At 26.2% G+C, this 15,710-nt stretch overlaps 2 protein-coding genes across 10 annotated transcripts in view; one reads left to right on the forward strand and one right to left on the reverse strand.

Annotated features, from left to right (window-relative positions):
• The window catches only part of Dh31-r (Diuretic hormone 31 Receptor), a 151,750-nt gene that overhangs the window by 69,367 nt on the left and 66,673 nt on the right, over positions 1 to 15,710 (forward strand). The window lies entirely within an intron of this gene.
• Positions 1,299 to 14,995, reverse strand: LOC145967893 (juvenile hormone esterase-like). Of its 3 annotated transcripts, XM_083092970.1 has the most exons (9): positions 14,937 to 14,995; positions 13,906 to 14,199; positions 5,276 to 5,567; positions 4,855 to 5,040; positions 3,203 to 3,411; positions 2,904 to 3,075; positions 2,311 to 2,628; positions 1,844 to 1,988; positions 1,299 to 1,769 (listed from the first exon to the last, which is right to left on the reverse strand). In XM_083092970.1, exons 2-9 carry the CDS (start codon positions 14,038 to 14,040, stop codon positions 1,616 to 1,618), a joined length of 1,611 nt encoding a protein of 536 aa, XP_082949096.1. In that variant the 5' UTR covers positions 14,041 to 14,199; positions 14,937 to 14,995; the 3' UTR covers positions 1,299 to 1,615. The 3 variants fall into 3 exon arrangements, with proteins under 3 accessions (XP_082949096.1, XP_082949095.1, XP_082949094.1); XM_083092969.1 differs by lacking the exons at positions 13,906 to 14,199; positions 14,937 to 14,995 and adding an exon at positions 6,519 to 6,661; XM_083092968.1 differs by lacking the exons at positions 1,299 to 1,769; positions 1,844 to 1,988; positions 2,311 to 2,628; ... (3 more) ...; positions 5,276 to 5,567; positions 14,937 to 14,995 and adding exons at positions 9,678 to 9,942; positions 10,020 to 10,164; positions 10,487 to 10,804; ... (2 more) ...; positions 12,188 to 12,373; positions 12,601 to 12,892 and having other exon boundaries at positions 13,906 to 14,082.

Below are 15,710 nucleotides of genomic sequence, written 5' to 3' on the forward strand. Positions count from 1 at the left end.
CTGTATATGTACTTTACATAAACAGAAAACAAATAGAAAGCAATTGTAAAATATTATAAATTTTGTTAGATTGTACTCAAATTTTGTTACATTGTACTAATTGCTTCAAAATATAAAACACTTTATCATGTTTAAATTTGCTTCTTTCATTTATCTCCAAGATTGAAATAATCTATGAAAAGATATAAAATTAATTAAGATGTGAAATCAAATATGCTTTTATATTTTTAGTTTGTTTACAATTTATTTATAAACACAAAGATAAGATTTAATAAGAAATAGAAATCTGTGTAATTTAATAAGATATTTAATTTAATAAGATCTACAAATTTTAATATCGGAAATAATTTTAATAAGATTTAAGTGTTTTATTTTGGTAACGAACGTTTTAACGAAGATTATAGATTAGATAAGACTGATGAAATAAATTAGATAAAATTGATAAATACGATTATATACAATAATATATATCACACAGTTCTCACACATATCTACAATATTTTAAAAATATATGGTGTGAGAAACGTTGATGAATTCGATAATAATAATAATACAATGTAATAATATAAAGTATTGAAAAATATAGAAATGATAGTATCAATTTGCTTTCATTACAATAATAACCAAATTGTGTTTAATAATTATATAATATTTAATAATTATTAACTTCAACTATGTTATTTTTGGATTGTGATAAAGAAACATCAATTTTAGAGTTTTATAATTTCATATGATATGATTATAAATGAGAAATAAATTACACGATAAATTTATAGTTGATTTTTGCACGCATTATATAATGGAGATAAGATTTCGTAAACAACTACGAAAGAACATTTCATAATATTCAAAACGTGATATTGCTGTCTCGTGATCAATAGATTTGATAGAGGGCCAAATGTTAACACTGCTTAAATTAAATTTAAAATGCAGTAAGAAGTAGAACTGTCAATATTCACGCAATTAATTCCTCCTGATCTTGATCGATGTTCATTACGTATATAGAACGAAAAATTATTGATTATTAAATCTATATTGCTAATTACATATTATTTTGCATTATTCTGTTGAATATTTGTTTTTATTTTTCGTTATTTAAGTTTTATATTGTGATTCTCTTTAATATACACTCTTTTTTCAGTTAATCTTATTGTATTCAGAAATTTCGTAATCTTGTAGAAAAAATTAATTTTTTATTGGACAGAAAAAAAGATATCTCTACATTATTTAAATATCTGCAATTTAACGAAAATATTGACATAGTCATCTTAAATTTTCAGATTTTTAATAACAAATAATGATTGCAAAAAATTTTTTATTTTAAGGATTTACAAATTTGACAATTATCGGACCAATGGCCTGACGATAAAAACTGATTTACAAAACAAAGCTACGCATTTTTTAACTTCTAAAGCACTCCGAATTAATAATATTATTTTTGATTATCTTTATCTTCAAGCAACTGACGCATTACATTGTGCGCAATATAATTTGAAGTACAAAAGGAAAGTACAAAAGGAGAAAAAAAAATATGCTTATTATCGCGAAATGTGTTAAAAAATGCCAATTTTTACTGCTGATTAATTTTTGCAGACAGAATGATCATAGCTATGTTTCATGTATTCTTCCACTCCCAGCGCTGCTCTCCTTTACGAAAAGTTTTCATTCGAGGTTTGACATCAATGTCTAAATAATCGTACATATCTCCGGCGCGCTTTAACGGTGTCCATTTAATTGGAGTCAAATCCGTAATCACGGGTGTTGGATTCCTGGAAATAAATTGAAAATTAATTATTACAATAAATCACTGTAAAATCACATAAAAATATCAAGTTTATAGTACCCTGTTTTAGCAAAATCTGTCCACATCTGCGTTAAACGATTTATCATCTTATAATCCTCCGAATCAGGCGCGGGTACTGATAAACCCAATTCTTTTATTATATCAGGATAAAACAGGTAACCCAGTTCTTCGATATGAGACACACCTACAACATGTTATAATAAGGTAAATTAATTAAAAACAAATATATAATTTTTAATCTAAATTTATATTTATTATTTTTAAATGGAAAAAAATATTAAAATTCTTAGAAAAAATATAGTTTTAAAAAAAAATATTTTAAAATGAACTCACACACATTTTTTTTTAAGTATAATGTAGAAATGTTACTCAGAAATAGCATTTTAATTACAGTATAAATGCATTCGCATATACTGTTCAACATTATACAACATTATATATACAGTTCAACATTAAAGAGTCTGATATTAAGTTAATTACCATTTTAAACTTATTAACGTCTGTACCTGGAAAGTCAAGATTGAAAATTTTCTTCATGAGTGAGGTTTCGCTTTCGTATGAGAATTGATACAGATATGTCTTTCCAGAATTATCATTATTCATTTGAATATCCGCTGCTTGCATAATACCGCGAAAAAAAAATATATCGCTGAGTAAATTAATGTAATTAGCCACTGTTTCCTCTGAAATATTTTTGTCACCAAAATATAAAGATCGTAATTGACATAATGTGATTGGTATCTTTGGCAGTGTAGCTAAAACTCTGGGATATATTGCCAATTTGAAGTCAGAATCTACTTGGCTGAGAGCCTCCTTAGTTATGTCTGAAATCATTTTGTTATTGTATTGATTATACTATACAGTGAGTATCACATAAAGAGCGAATAATATTTTAACAAATTTTTTCCGTTATGGGATAATTTTGCAATGTTTGCCACATACACAACGAAAATTTATTTTTAAAATATTAAATTTAAAATATCATTTGTATACATATATAATACCAATGTTGTATTCTTAATGGAAGACCGTTTACAAAAAATTATGCGACAAAACATTACAGATATATTTAATGAGGGTAAAATAAAAATATACTCACGTTCGTAAAAGATACTTTTTAAGAGAAAAGATCCCTCGCAATTTGTAAAACCCAGGAGATATGGCACTTTAACACCACGATGTATAAGCGTCGTTAGATCGTCCGGGAAGACTGAATTTGATGATTCGTGATCCAGAGAAGGTGTGAAAATCAGGAGAAATTGTCGACGCTCCTTCGAAAAAGATGTTATTAATGAGTGACAAAATATTTTATTCCTACAATAGATTGTGTATAGATCTGTATACACGTATAATTCCATATTGAAATAGACGCAATTAAATTTTATAAGATACACTTACTTCTTCTGTCGCGAGAAACTTCTCAGTTTCTACGAGTTTCTTCGCGTCGATCGTCTTGAGAAACTCGTAGACATCCTTCGGATCTTCGGTCACTTTTCCGAGTTTTTTGGCGAGCAAGAAGCCTTTATTCGTTGAACAAGATTCCGGCTCTGTAAAGGCCCATGGACACGTAGTTGTGCCACTTTGCGATATCGCTTTATGAAATAAACCTGTAAGTAAAATCATATTGAGATTTTTAGCTTTGTACACGATTTCATCAAAAACACGGTCATAGAAAAATTCTTCTCTTTGAACAATAATAAAAAATATATAGACTTTACTTTAGAGAATAAATTGATATCTTTTTAATCATTGATCTTTTTCTTCAATTTGAAGTTGACTATTCCTTAACGAAAACATTGAGAAAATTATTTTATTTTATACAAATTTCTAGATTTTAACATTTTTTTGTAGTTAAAATAAAAGTTAAAATTTTAAAAACTTGAAATTTAATTATCTCATAATAATATCAATTTAAAATTAATTGAAAAAAATGGATGTGCTATATATGTATATACATACATATATATATATATATATATATATATATATGTATATATATATATATAAGTTTTATGATATTTTTTATATAGTATGATATACAGGGTGGACCATTTTAACCTTTAATGGAGAATAACTCGAAAACCAAGCCCGGGAGAGAAAAATGTTTCAGACAAAAGTTATTTGGTTTCGAGGGGGCCATAAGATGGTATCATTGGTTTGACCATGAAGAGTTATTTGAAGGTCACATGAAGGTCACCTTCAATTTCTTAAATGGAACCTACTATTTGTCATTGCATATTCTTGTAGCTTATCTCGAGAGCTTTCCAAAACACTATAATTAAGTACCTTTTCATTAAGTACTTTTTGAGTTATGAGGCTTGAAATAATTTCTTAATTTTACATAAACCGTAAAATATCTTGTAAAATATTCATTTTTCGATTATCTTACCTTAATACTTTTATGTACAAAATAATGAGAGGAATCAATTGGTATAAAGAAAACACATAGTTGTTTTTAAGAAAAAATATGGAATTGTTAATTGCAAATTACATATTTTTTCTTCAAAACAACTATGTGTTTTTTTTACACCAGTTGATTTCTCTCATTATTTTGTACATAAAAGTATTAAGGTAAGATAATCGAAAAATGAATATTTTACAAGATATTTTACGGTTTATGTAAAATTAAAAAATTATTTCAAGCCTCATAACTCAAAAAGTACTTAACGAAAAGGTACTTAATTATAGTGTTTTGGAAAGCTATCGAGATAAGCTACAAGAATATGCAATGACAAATAGTAGGTTCCATTTAAGAAATTGAAGGTGACCTTCATGTGACCTTCAAATAACTCTTCAAGATCAAACCAATGATACCATCTTATGGCCCCCTCGAAACCAAACAACTTTTGTCTGAAACATTTTTTTCTCCCGGGCTTGGTTTTCGAGTTATTCTCCATTAAAGGTTAAAATGGTCCACCCTGTATATTTGAGCTAAGTTTTTGTTGAACACAGAAAAAATTTATTTCAAATTAACTACTAAATCTGACTAAATAATAGATAATTCTTTATATATGGCACATAATTTTATGTATACATCGATAAATACACACCTTCACTTAATGGAGATAAAGTCAAGTAATGTACTATGGCTCCGCCGGCACTTTCGCCAAAAATGGTAACATTTTCTGAATCTCCACCAAACTCTGATATATTTTTCTGGACCCAATGTAATGCCAAGATCACGTCCTTCAGACCTTGATTGCCTGTTGCTACTTTATCATATAGATTCAGAAAACCTAAGGAAATTCGTATACTAATGCGTCTTTTTGTTTGATAAAATCGATTTAAATTAAATGTTTAGAGATAATCAATTAATATTATAATTAATATTATATTGTAAATAATTTGAGATACGATATATTTAATTTAAATGTTCATTCTAAAACAAAATAAGCCAAACGCAAGTAATACTCATATGTACTAATATAAATGATAACTTATTGCGTATCAAACTAATTCGTAATAATGTACCTAGAACGCCTAATCTGTAATTTAGAGTAACCAACACTGCATCCTTCTCCACAATGTAATCAGGACCATAAAACATCGAATCACCAGATCCGACAGAAAAGCCACCGCCATGTATCCATACCATCACAGGGCGTTTTTCCGAAGACTTAATATCTGTAGTGAATACATTTAAATAAAGACAATCTTCGTCACCTATAATTTCTGATTTTTTGATAACATTTGTCTGAACAGCAACATTTCCGTATTTTGAGGCATCTCTGCTGCCGGACCATGGTTCTGGTGGTACAGGATCCTACATAAAAAATTCATTAATGTATAAAACATATCAAATACGGGATCTATCCTTAGTAAGGAATGCACATGTAATACTATATCTATACTATAAACTTTTATTTTGTATTGATTATCGTATTTCTAAGATATGAACAAATTTTCTTGTCAAAATTAAATATTAACTTTTTGCTATCGTGTATCGTCGTGCGTTATAAGATAACTTCTTGTTTTTCTGTGATTAACAAGATGAACAGACATATGTTACATAAAGTTTACATACCACTATTTTATCTATTATAAATCTTAGAAGTGTTTATTTCTAGTTATTAATATTATCGTATGCGTATGTTGTTACTATGTGCGCTTTTAATTCAGCATTATATTGAAAAATTAAATAGTAGAATAAATAATAAGCGAATCGATTATATCAAGTTGTACTTTTTCGTGGATGTTACATTAAATTTAAAAAATGTTCTATTAATTCTATTAAATTTGCTGATTGTTTTGTACTATCTGTCATTTCTTACGTATATTTTAATTATATTCTACAATGAAACTTCTACAATGAAGAGAATTATTTCTACTATAGAACATGTTGTTTTTTTATCTAAAAAATTAATCTATGTTATATATATCAGGTATTTTTTAAACATATCGTTTCTTTTTTACAATTGCAGATGAAAATTAAAGTTGATAGATAATAACATCAATTTAATATTATTTCTACAAAGTAATAATTGGATAAGAAGATAAGATATAATCATTGCACGATGTATGGTAGATAGACCTATTAGTCAGTTTTATCAATGATATTTTTTATCTGAGATCTTCATTTTTTGTATTTTTCTAGTTTCAATTTTTGAAAAAATAATCAAGTCAAATAAGAAATAAAACAATCAATAATAATAAAGACTAAAATTAACGCCATATAAAACTGATCACGATAAGACTAAGAAAGCTATATCTTTACCTTAAATCTGAGTTCATCAACCGGAGGTTTCGCATATGGTATTCCACGAAAGGCAACGTAGCGACCACCATAAATACCTTTCTGGACAATACCAACTAACTTACCATCACGTACACGAACTCCAATTCTTTCCATGTTGTATAGGATAGAAAAATGACGAGAAAAGAACGTTGATAAGTCGGTCTGCTGGCTTATATTATACAACTATATATATATATATCAATGTAAATGTTGCTTCTCATTTAGAATGGAGATTACAATAAGCTCGCTCTTTTTTTACATTTATCGTATTACTGATATGAAGTATTGTAATTTACAATCCTTTTAACTTTTATTTCGGTTACCTAATGCACAAAATCACATAGTATTTCTCGTTACTTTTTTTATAACTATGAAATTTTGTTTGTGTATTGTTTGCAAAGAATGCAAAAAATAATTATGACATGTTTAAACGTTAGCATGTTTAAATTCTTATAATTTGTTTTTATAATTAATTTACATGTATAATACATGTAAACATTAGTATATTCATATGTATTACAAATATTAATCTATTATAAAAACGAATTATAAGAATGAATAATATTATGTTTTTTGGAATCAAAGAAGGATTTGCAGAGAATTACAATTTCTATATCATGGTACCAATGCAATGCAATGTTTCAAATGAAATTCTAATGAATTACGTTTATTTTTTCTTATCTTTTCTACCTTGACATTGTGAATGTTCGATATTATCGATATTATCAATATTCAAATAAATTATAAAGCTTACGAGTTACATGTACAAAATTTTTATACGAAAATGAACTTTTTCTCTAAGAAAATTATTGAACTTTATTTTTGTTATATTTTGTATTGTGATTCTCTTTAATACACTCTTTTTTCAGATGATCTTATTGTACTCAACAATTTCATAATCTTGTAGAAAAAGAGTTTTTTATTAATAACGTAAAGTTTCTAAATATATAAAAACAATTCAATAAACAAGGTAAAAAAATATTTTACATATACATGTATATACAATTACCTTATATGATTAGAAAGCAAATATGATTCTGTTCTGAAATATTGTATCTTTTGTTACATTGACTTCGATTAATCGCTTCAAAATATGAAAACGCTTTATCGTTATTAAGTTTGGTCCAATTTTTTTACCTTTATGATTGATTACGCGAAATCATCTATGAAAGATATAAAATTAATTAAAAATCATCGTTATAAAATCAAGTCGTCTTTTATATTTTCTTTGATCACACAACTTATTTATAATTTACAAAGATTAATAAGAAATCTGAAATTTAATAAAAAAATCTGTATAATTTAATTTTAATAACAAAAATAGTTTTACTAAAATTTATGAGACTGATTGTTAATAATATAAATATGATTACAATAATATATCACACATGTTTTCACAAAAATCTACAATGTCTTAGAAATATGTATATGAAATATGTAGTATGAAAAACGTTGATGAATTTGATAATAATAATATGTAATAATACAAAATATTGAAAAGAAAAAGAAATGATGATATCAATTTGCTTTAATTACAATGATAACGAAAATGTGTTTAATAATTATAGTCATTAAGACTATGTTATTTTTGGATTGTGTGATGAAAGAAAAACATTAATTTTATAATTTCATATATGATATGATTATAAATAAAAAAAAATTACAAAATACATTTGCAGTTGGTCTTTGGACGCATTATATTATACATATATATACATATACATATATATATATATATATATATATATATATATATATATATATATATGTTATTTTTGGATTGTGTGATGAAAGAAAAACATTAATTTTATAATTTCATATACCATATGATTATAAATAAAAAAAATTACAAAATACATTTGCAGTTGGTTTTGGACGCATTATATATACATATACATATATATATATATATATATATATATATATATATATATATATATATATGTATATGTATATATAATGCGTCCAAAACCAACTGCAAATGTATTTTGTAATTTTTTTTTATTTATAATCATATGGTATATGAAATTATAAAATTAATGTTTTTCTTTCATCACACAATCCAAAAATAACACAGCCTTAATGACTATAATTATTAAACAAATTTTCGTTATCATTGTAATTAAAGCAAATTGATATCATCATTTCCTTTTTCTTTCAATATTTTGTATTATTACATATTATTATTATCAAATTCATCAACGTTTCTTATACTACATATTTCTAAGACATTGTAGATTTTTGTGAAAACATATGTGATATATTATTGTAATCATATTTATATTATCAACAATCAGTCTTATAGATTTATATACACATATATATATATATATACATATATATATATATATATATATATATATATATTACACGCATATAATGAAGATAAAACTTCACAAACAACTACGAAAGAGCATTTTTATCATTTCATGATACTCTATAGGCATGACATTCCAATCTCGTGATCGATCGATTACATTAATTTTATAAAGAGTCAAATATTAACACTGCTTAAATTAAATTTAAAATGTAATAAGACGTAGTGCGAATGTTCACGCAATTGATTCCTCCTAATCGATGTTCAATATGTATATAGAAAGAAAAATTATTGATTATTAAATCTATATTGCTAATTATATATTACTTTACATTATTCCGTTGAATATGTTTATATATTTTTTATTTTTCGTTAAATTTTATATTATGATTTTCCTTAATACATTCTTCTTCCATATGATCTTATTGTACTCAAAAATTTCGTAATCTTGTATAGGAAAAAAATTAATTTATTATTAGATTCAAAAAAAATGAAATGTCTGCGTTATTTAAATAATCTACAATTTAATGAAAATATGGATATAGATATCTATCATTTTTCAAATTTTATTAATTACAAATAATAACAAATAATGTTAATTAATCATAAATAATATTTGCAAAATATTTTTTATTTTTAAGGATTTATAAATTTGACAATTATTGGGCTAATGTCCTGACGATAAAAACAGACTTACAACACAAAGCTATTCACATTTTCTAACTTCTAAAGCACTCTGAATTAATAATATTATTTTTTATTATCTTCATACGCAACTGACGCATTACATTGTGACGCAAATATAATTTGAAGTACAAAAGAAACGAGGAAAAAATATATTTATTATCGTAAAATATGAGAGTATCTGTATACTAAAAAATCAATTTTTTATTGCTAATTAAATTTTGTAAACAGAATGATTATAGCTTATGTTTTATATTCTCCCAGTCCCAGCGCTGCTCCCCTTTATGGAGGACTTTCATCCGAGGTTCAATATCAATGTCTAAATAATCGTACACATTTTCAGCATGCTTTAACGGTGTCCATTTAATTGGAGTCAAATCCGTAATCACGGGTGTTGGATTCCTGGAAATAAATTGAAAATTAATTATTATTACAATAAATCACTGTAAAATCACATAAAAATATCAAGTTTATAGTACCCTGTTTTAGCAAAATCTGTCCACATCTGCGTTAAACGATTTATCATCTTATAATCCTCCGAATCAGGCGCGGGTACTGATAAACCCAATTCTTTTATTATATCAGGATAAAACAGGTAACCCAGTTCTTCGATATGAGACACACCTACAACATGTTATAATAAGGTAAATTAATTAAAAACAAATATATAATTTTTAATCTAAATTTATATTTATTATTTTTAAATGGAAAAAAATATTAAAATTCTTAGAAAAAATATAGTTTTAAAAAAAAATATTTTAAAATGAACTCACACACATTTTTTTTTAAGTATAATGTAGAAATGTTACTCAGAAATAGCATTTTAATTACAGTATAAATGCATTCGCATATACTGTTCAACATTATACAACATTATATATACAGTTCAACATTAAAGAGTCTGATATTAAGTTCATTACCATTTTAAACTTATTAACGTCTGTACCTGGAAAGTCAATATTGAAAATTTTCTTCATGAGTGAGGTTTCGCTTTCGTATGAGAATTGATACAGATATGTCTTTCCAGAATTATCATTATTCATTTGAATATCCGCTGCTTGCATAATACCGCGAAAAAAAAATATATCGCTGAGTAAATTAATGTAATTAGCCACTGTTTCCTCTGAAATATTTTTGTCACCAAAATATAAAGATCGTAATTGACATAATGTGATTGGTATCTTTGGCAGTGTAGCTAAAACTCTGGGATATATTGCCAATTTGAAGTCAGAATCTACTTGGCTGAGAGCCTCCTTAGTTATGTCTGAAATCATTTTGTTATTGTATTGATTATACTATACAGTGAGTATCACATAAAGAGCGAATAATATTTTAACAAATTTTTTCCGTTATGGGATAATTTTGCAATGTTTGCCACATACACAACGAAAATTTATTTTTAAAATATTAAATTTAAAATATCATTTGTATACATATATAATACCAATGTTGTATTCTTAATGGAAGACCGTTTACAAAAAATTATGCGACAAAACATTACAGATATATTTAATGAGGGTAAAATAAAAATATACTCACGTTCGTAAAAGATACTCTTTAAGAGAAAAGATCCCTCGCAATTTGTAAAACCCAGGAGATATGGCACTTTAACACCACGATGTATAAGCGTCATTAGATCGTCCGGGAAGACTGGATTTGATGATTCGTGATCCAGAGAAGGTGTGAAAATCAGGAGAAATTGTCGACGCTCCTTCGAAAAAGATGTTATTAATGAATGAAAAAATATTTTATTCGTACAATAAATTGTGTATAGATCTGTATACACGTATAATTCCATATTGAAATAGACGGAATTAGATTTTATAAGATACACTTACTTCTTCTGTCGCGAGAAACTTCTCAGTTTCTACGAGTTTCTTCGCGTCGATCGTCTTGAGAAACTCGTAGACATCCTTCGGATCTTCGGTCACTTTTCCGAGTTTTTTGGCGAGCAAGAAGCCTTTATTCGTTGAACAAGATTCCGGCTCTGTAAAGGCCCATGAACACGTAGTTGTGCCACTTTGCGATATCGCTTTATGAAATAAACCTGTAAGTAAAATCATATTGAGATTTTTAGCTTTGTACACGATTTCATCAAAAACACGGTCATAGAAAAAATTCTTCTCTTTGAACAATAATAAAAAATATATAGACTTTACTTTAGAGAATAAATTCATATCTTTTTAATCATTGATCTTTTTTGTCAATTTGAAGTTGACTATTCTTTAACGAAAACATTGAGATAATTATTTTGTTTTATACAAATTTCTAGATTTTAACATCATTTTTTTGCAGTTAAAATAAAAATAAAAATTTTAAAAACTCGAAATTTAATTATCTCATAATAATATCAATTTAAAATTAATTGAGAAAAATGGATGTGCTATACATATATATATATATATATATATAAATATATATATATATATATATATAGTGTGTGTGTGTGTGTGTGTGTGTTTGTGTGTGTGTGTATGCATAAATATAAACTTCATGATATTTCCTATATAGTACGATATATATTTGAACTATGTTTTTGTTAAACACAGAAAAAATTGGTTTCATATTAACTACTAAATCTTATTAAATAATAGACAATTCTTTATATATGGCGGATAATTTAATGTATACATCGATAAATATGCACCTTCACTTAATGGAGATAAAGTTAAGTAATGTACTATGGCTCCGCCAGCACTTTCGCCAAAGATGGTGACATTTTCTGAATCTCCACCAAACTTTGATATATTTTTCTGGACCCATTGTAATGCCAAGATCACGTCCTTCAGACCTTGATTGCCCGTTGCTACTTCATTATATAGATTCAGAAAACCTAAGGAAATTCGTATACTAATGCGTCTTTTTCTTCGATAAAATCGATTTAAATGATATGTTTAGAGAGATGATCAATTAATATTATAATTAATATTATATTGTACATAATTTGAGATATGGTATATTTAATCCAAATGTTCATTATAAAATGAAATAAGCAAATGATATGTACATTAAACATAACTCATAATTTATGGCGTATCAAACTAATTCGTAATAATGTACCTAAAGCGCCTAATCTGTAATTTAGAGTAACCAACACTACATCCTTTTCCACAATGTAATCAGGACCATAAAAAGACGAATCACCAGATCCGAGACAAAAAGCACCGCCATGTATCCATACCATTACAGGACGTTTTTTCAAAGACTTAATATCTGTAGTGAACACATTTAAATAAAGACAGTCTTCGTCGCCTATAATTTCTGATTTTTTGATAATATCTATCTGAACAGCAACATTTCCGTATTTTGAAGCATCTCTCCTACCGGACCACGGTTCTGGTGATACAGGATCCTACATAAAAAATTCGCTAATGTGAAACATATCAAGTACGGGATCTATCCTTATTAAGGAATACACATGTAATATTATATCAAACTTTTACTTTGTATTGATTATCGTATTTCTAAGATATGAACAAATTTTGTTGTCAAAAGTAAATATTAATTTTTTGCGTCTAATCGTGTATCGTCGTGCGTTACATAATAACTTGTTTTTTTGTGTTAAACAAGATGAACAGACGTATGTTACGTAATGTTTACACTATCTATTAAATCATTAAAGTGTCGACCTCTGCAAGTGTTTATTTTTAGTTATTACTATAATCGTATGTGTACGTTGTTACTATGCGCGCTTTTAAAGTCAACATTATATTGAAAAATTAAATAGTTGCATAAACAATAAGCGAATCAATTATATCAAATCTTGCTTTTTCGTAGATATTAAATTAAACTAAAAAAATGTTCTATTAATTCTATGAAATTCGCTTATTGTTTTGTACTATCTATCATTTCTTACATATATTTCATATTATATTCTGCAATGAAGAGAATTATTTCTACTATGGAACATATTGTTTTTTTATCTAAAAAAATTAATCTATGTTATATATATCAGGTATTCTTTGAACATATCGTTTCTTCTTGCAATTGCAGGTGAAAATTAAAATTGATAAATAATAACATTAATTTAATATTATTTCTTTTCTAATATTTCTTTTAATATCACTTTAATTCGAAAAATTTAACTAACATAGATGCATAATAATTTATTATATTTTTATTTCTACAAAGTAATAAATAAGAATATAAGATATAATAATTGCACAATATATGCTAGATAGACCTATTAGCCAGTTTTATCAATGACATATTTTATCTGAGATCTTCACTTTTTGTATTTTTCTAGTTGTAATTTTTGAAAAAATAATCAAGTTAAATAAGAAACAAACAATCAATAATAATAAAGACTAAAATTAACGCCATATAAAACCGATTTCGATAAGACTGAGAAAGCTATATATTTACCTTAAATCTGAGTTCACCAACCGGAGGTTTCGCATATGGTATTCCACGAAAGGCAACGTAGCGACCACCATAAATACCTTTCTCGACAATACCAACCAACTTGCCATCACGTACACAAACTTCAACTCTCTCCATGTTGTATACGATAGAAGAATGACGAGAGAAGAACGTTGATAAGTCGGTCTGCTGGCTTATATTGTGCGACTATATATATCAATATCAATGTCGATTCTCGTTTCGAGTGGTGATTAGATTAAAATAAGCTCACACTATTTTTCTGCATTTATCGTATTACTGATATGAAATATTATAATTTACAATCACTTTTTAACTTATATATATATATACATATATATAAAATGTTTTTTACCTTGTTTATTGAATTGTCCTTATATATTTAGAAACTTTATGTTATTAATAAAAAACTCTTAAACGCGCGTGAGTATGATTAATCCCTAAAAACTTACCTTTTAAAAAAAAAAGATAAAAAAAGGGCGCCAAGTACATGTACTAATTGTATCTGCTATCTTGTCTACAAAAATAGTGATATATAAAAATTGCGCTAACTGTAAGTATAAAAATTTGTACAAGATAAATAGAAGTACAAGGAAGAAAACTTGTACAAGTTAACTTGTACAAATTAATATAAAACAAAAAAGTAAAAAAAATTTAATTAGAAAAACTTGGCGCTGCCAATTTTATTAGTATATTGCTCAGCTTAGTCTAAAGTCTAAATTTCGAAATATAAATCAATATAAATTAATTAAAGAATAGACTATAATAATTCAAATTAATAATTAGAATATGTTCCAATTTTTTAAATATATATTTAATTAGAATATTTCCCAATTTTAATAATATTTCCCAAGTATTTTTAATTAAAATTTTTTTTACTCTTGTTTTATATTAATTTGTGCAAGTTTTCTTCCTTGTACTTCTATTTATCTTTTTTTAGCGCAATTTTTATATATCACTATTTTTGTAGACAAGATAACAGGTACGTTTTTTCTTTCTATGTGTTGTGTACATACATGTGTGCTGATGACGATGACAAAAACGTTTCTTAAGTGAAAATTTCCATATTTCGATTCTGCGTCATGATATCTCCGTTTATATATCACGCAGCGCGAAAATAAAGATATTTTCTTGATATAACTCAAACTCGCTCTATCGATTAAATCTAGTAAGAATTCGATCCGTTCAGCCGTTATTGAAATCCGGTAATCTGAGTTACTTTCAACTGCCCGACTGGCGTATAGATAAACGAAGTGTGCCTCGCTATAATGCTTCGCATGAACTTGGTGCGAGACACTCGTAAAGCATATTTATTATTTCATAATACTCTAGGCATGATATTCCAATCTCGTGATCAATAGATTTGATTGATTTTATAAAGAGTCAAATGTTAACACTGCTTAAATTAAATTTAAAATGCAATAAGACGTAGTGCGAATATTCACGCAATTGATTCCTTCTGATCGATGTTCACTACGTATATAGAAAGAAAAATTATTGATTATTAAATCTATATTGCTAATTATATATTATTTTGCATTATTCCGTTGAATATGTTTATATATTTTTTTATTTCTCGTTAAATTTTATATTGTGATTCTTAATATATTCTTTTCCCAGATGACCTTATTGTATTCAAAAATTTCGTAATCTTGTACCGGAAAAAATTTCATTTATTATTAGATAGAGAAAAGAAATATTTGCGTTATTTAAATAATCTACAATTTAATAAAAATATGGATATAGTGCATATATGAATGTAGTGTAAATATGGATATCTAAAATTTTTC

Source organism: Camponotus vicinus, unplaced genomic scaffold (genome assembly GCF_025532165.1).
Source record: "Camponotus vicinus isolate PSW18456_S1 unplaced genomic scaffold, iyCamVici1.0 SCAF_3, whole genome shotgun sequence".
NCBI classification, from domain to species: Eukaryota; Metazoa; Arthropoda; class Insecta; order Hymenoptera; family Formicidae; genus Camponotus; species Camponotus vicinus.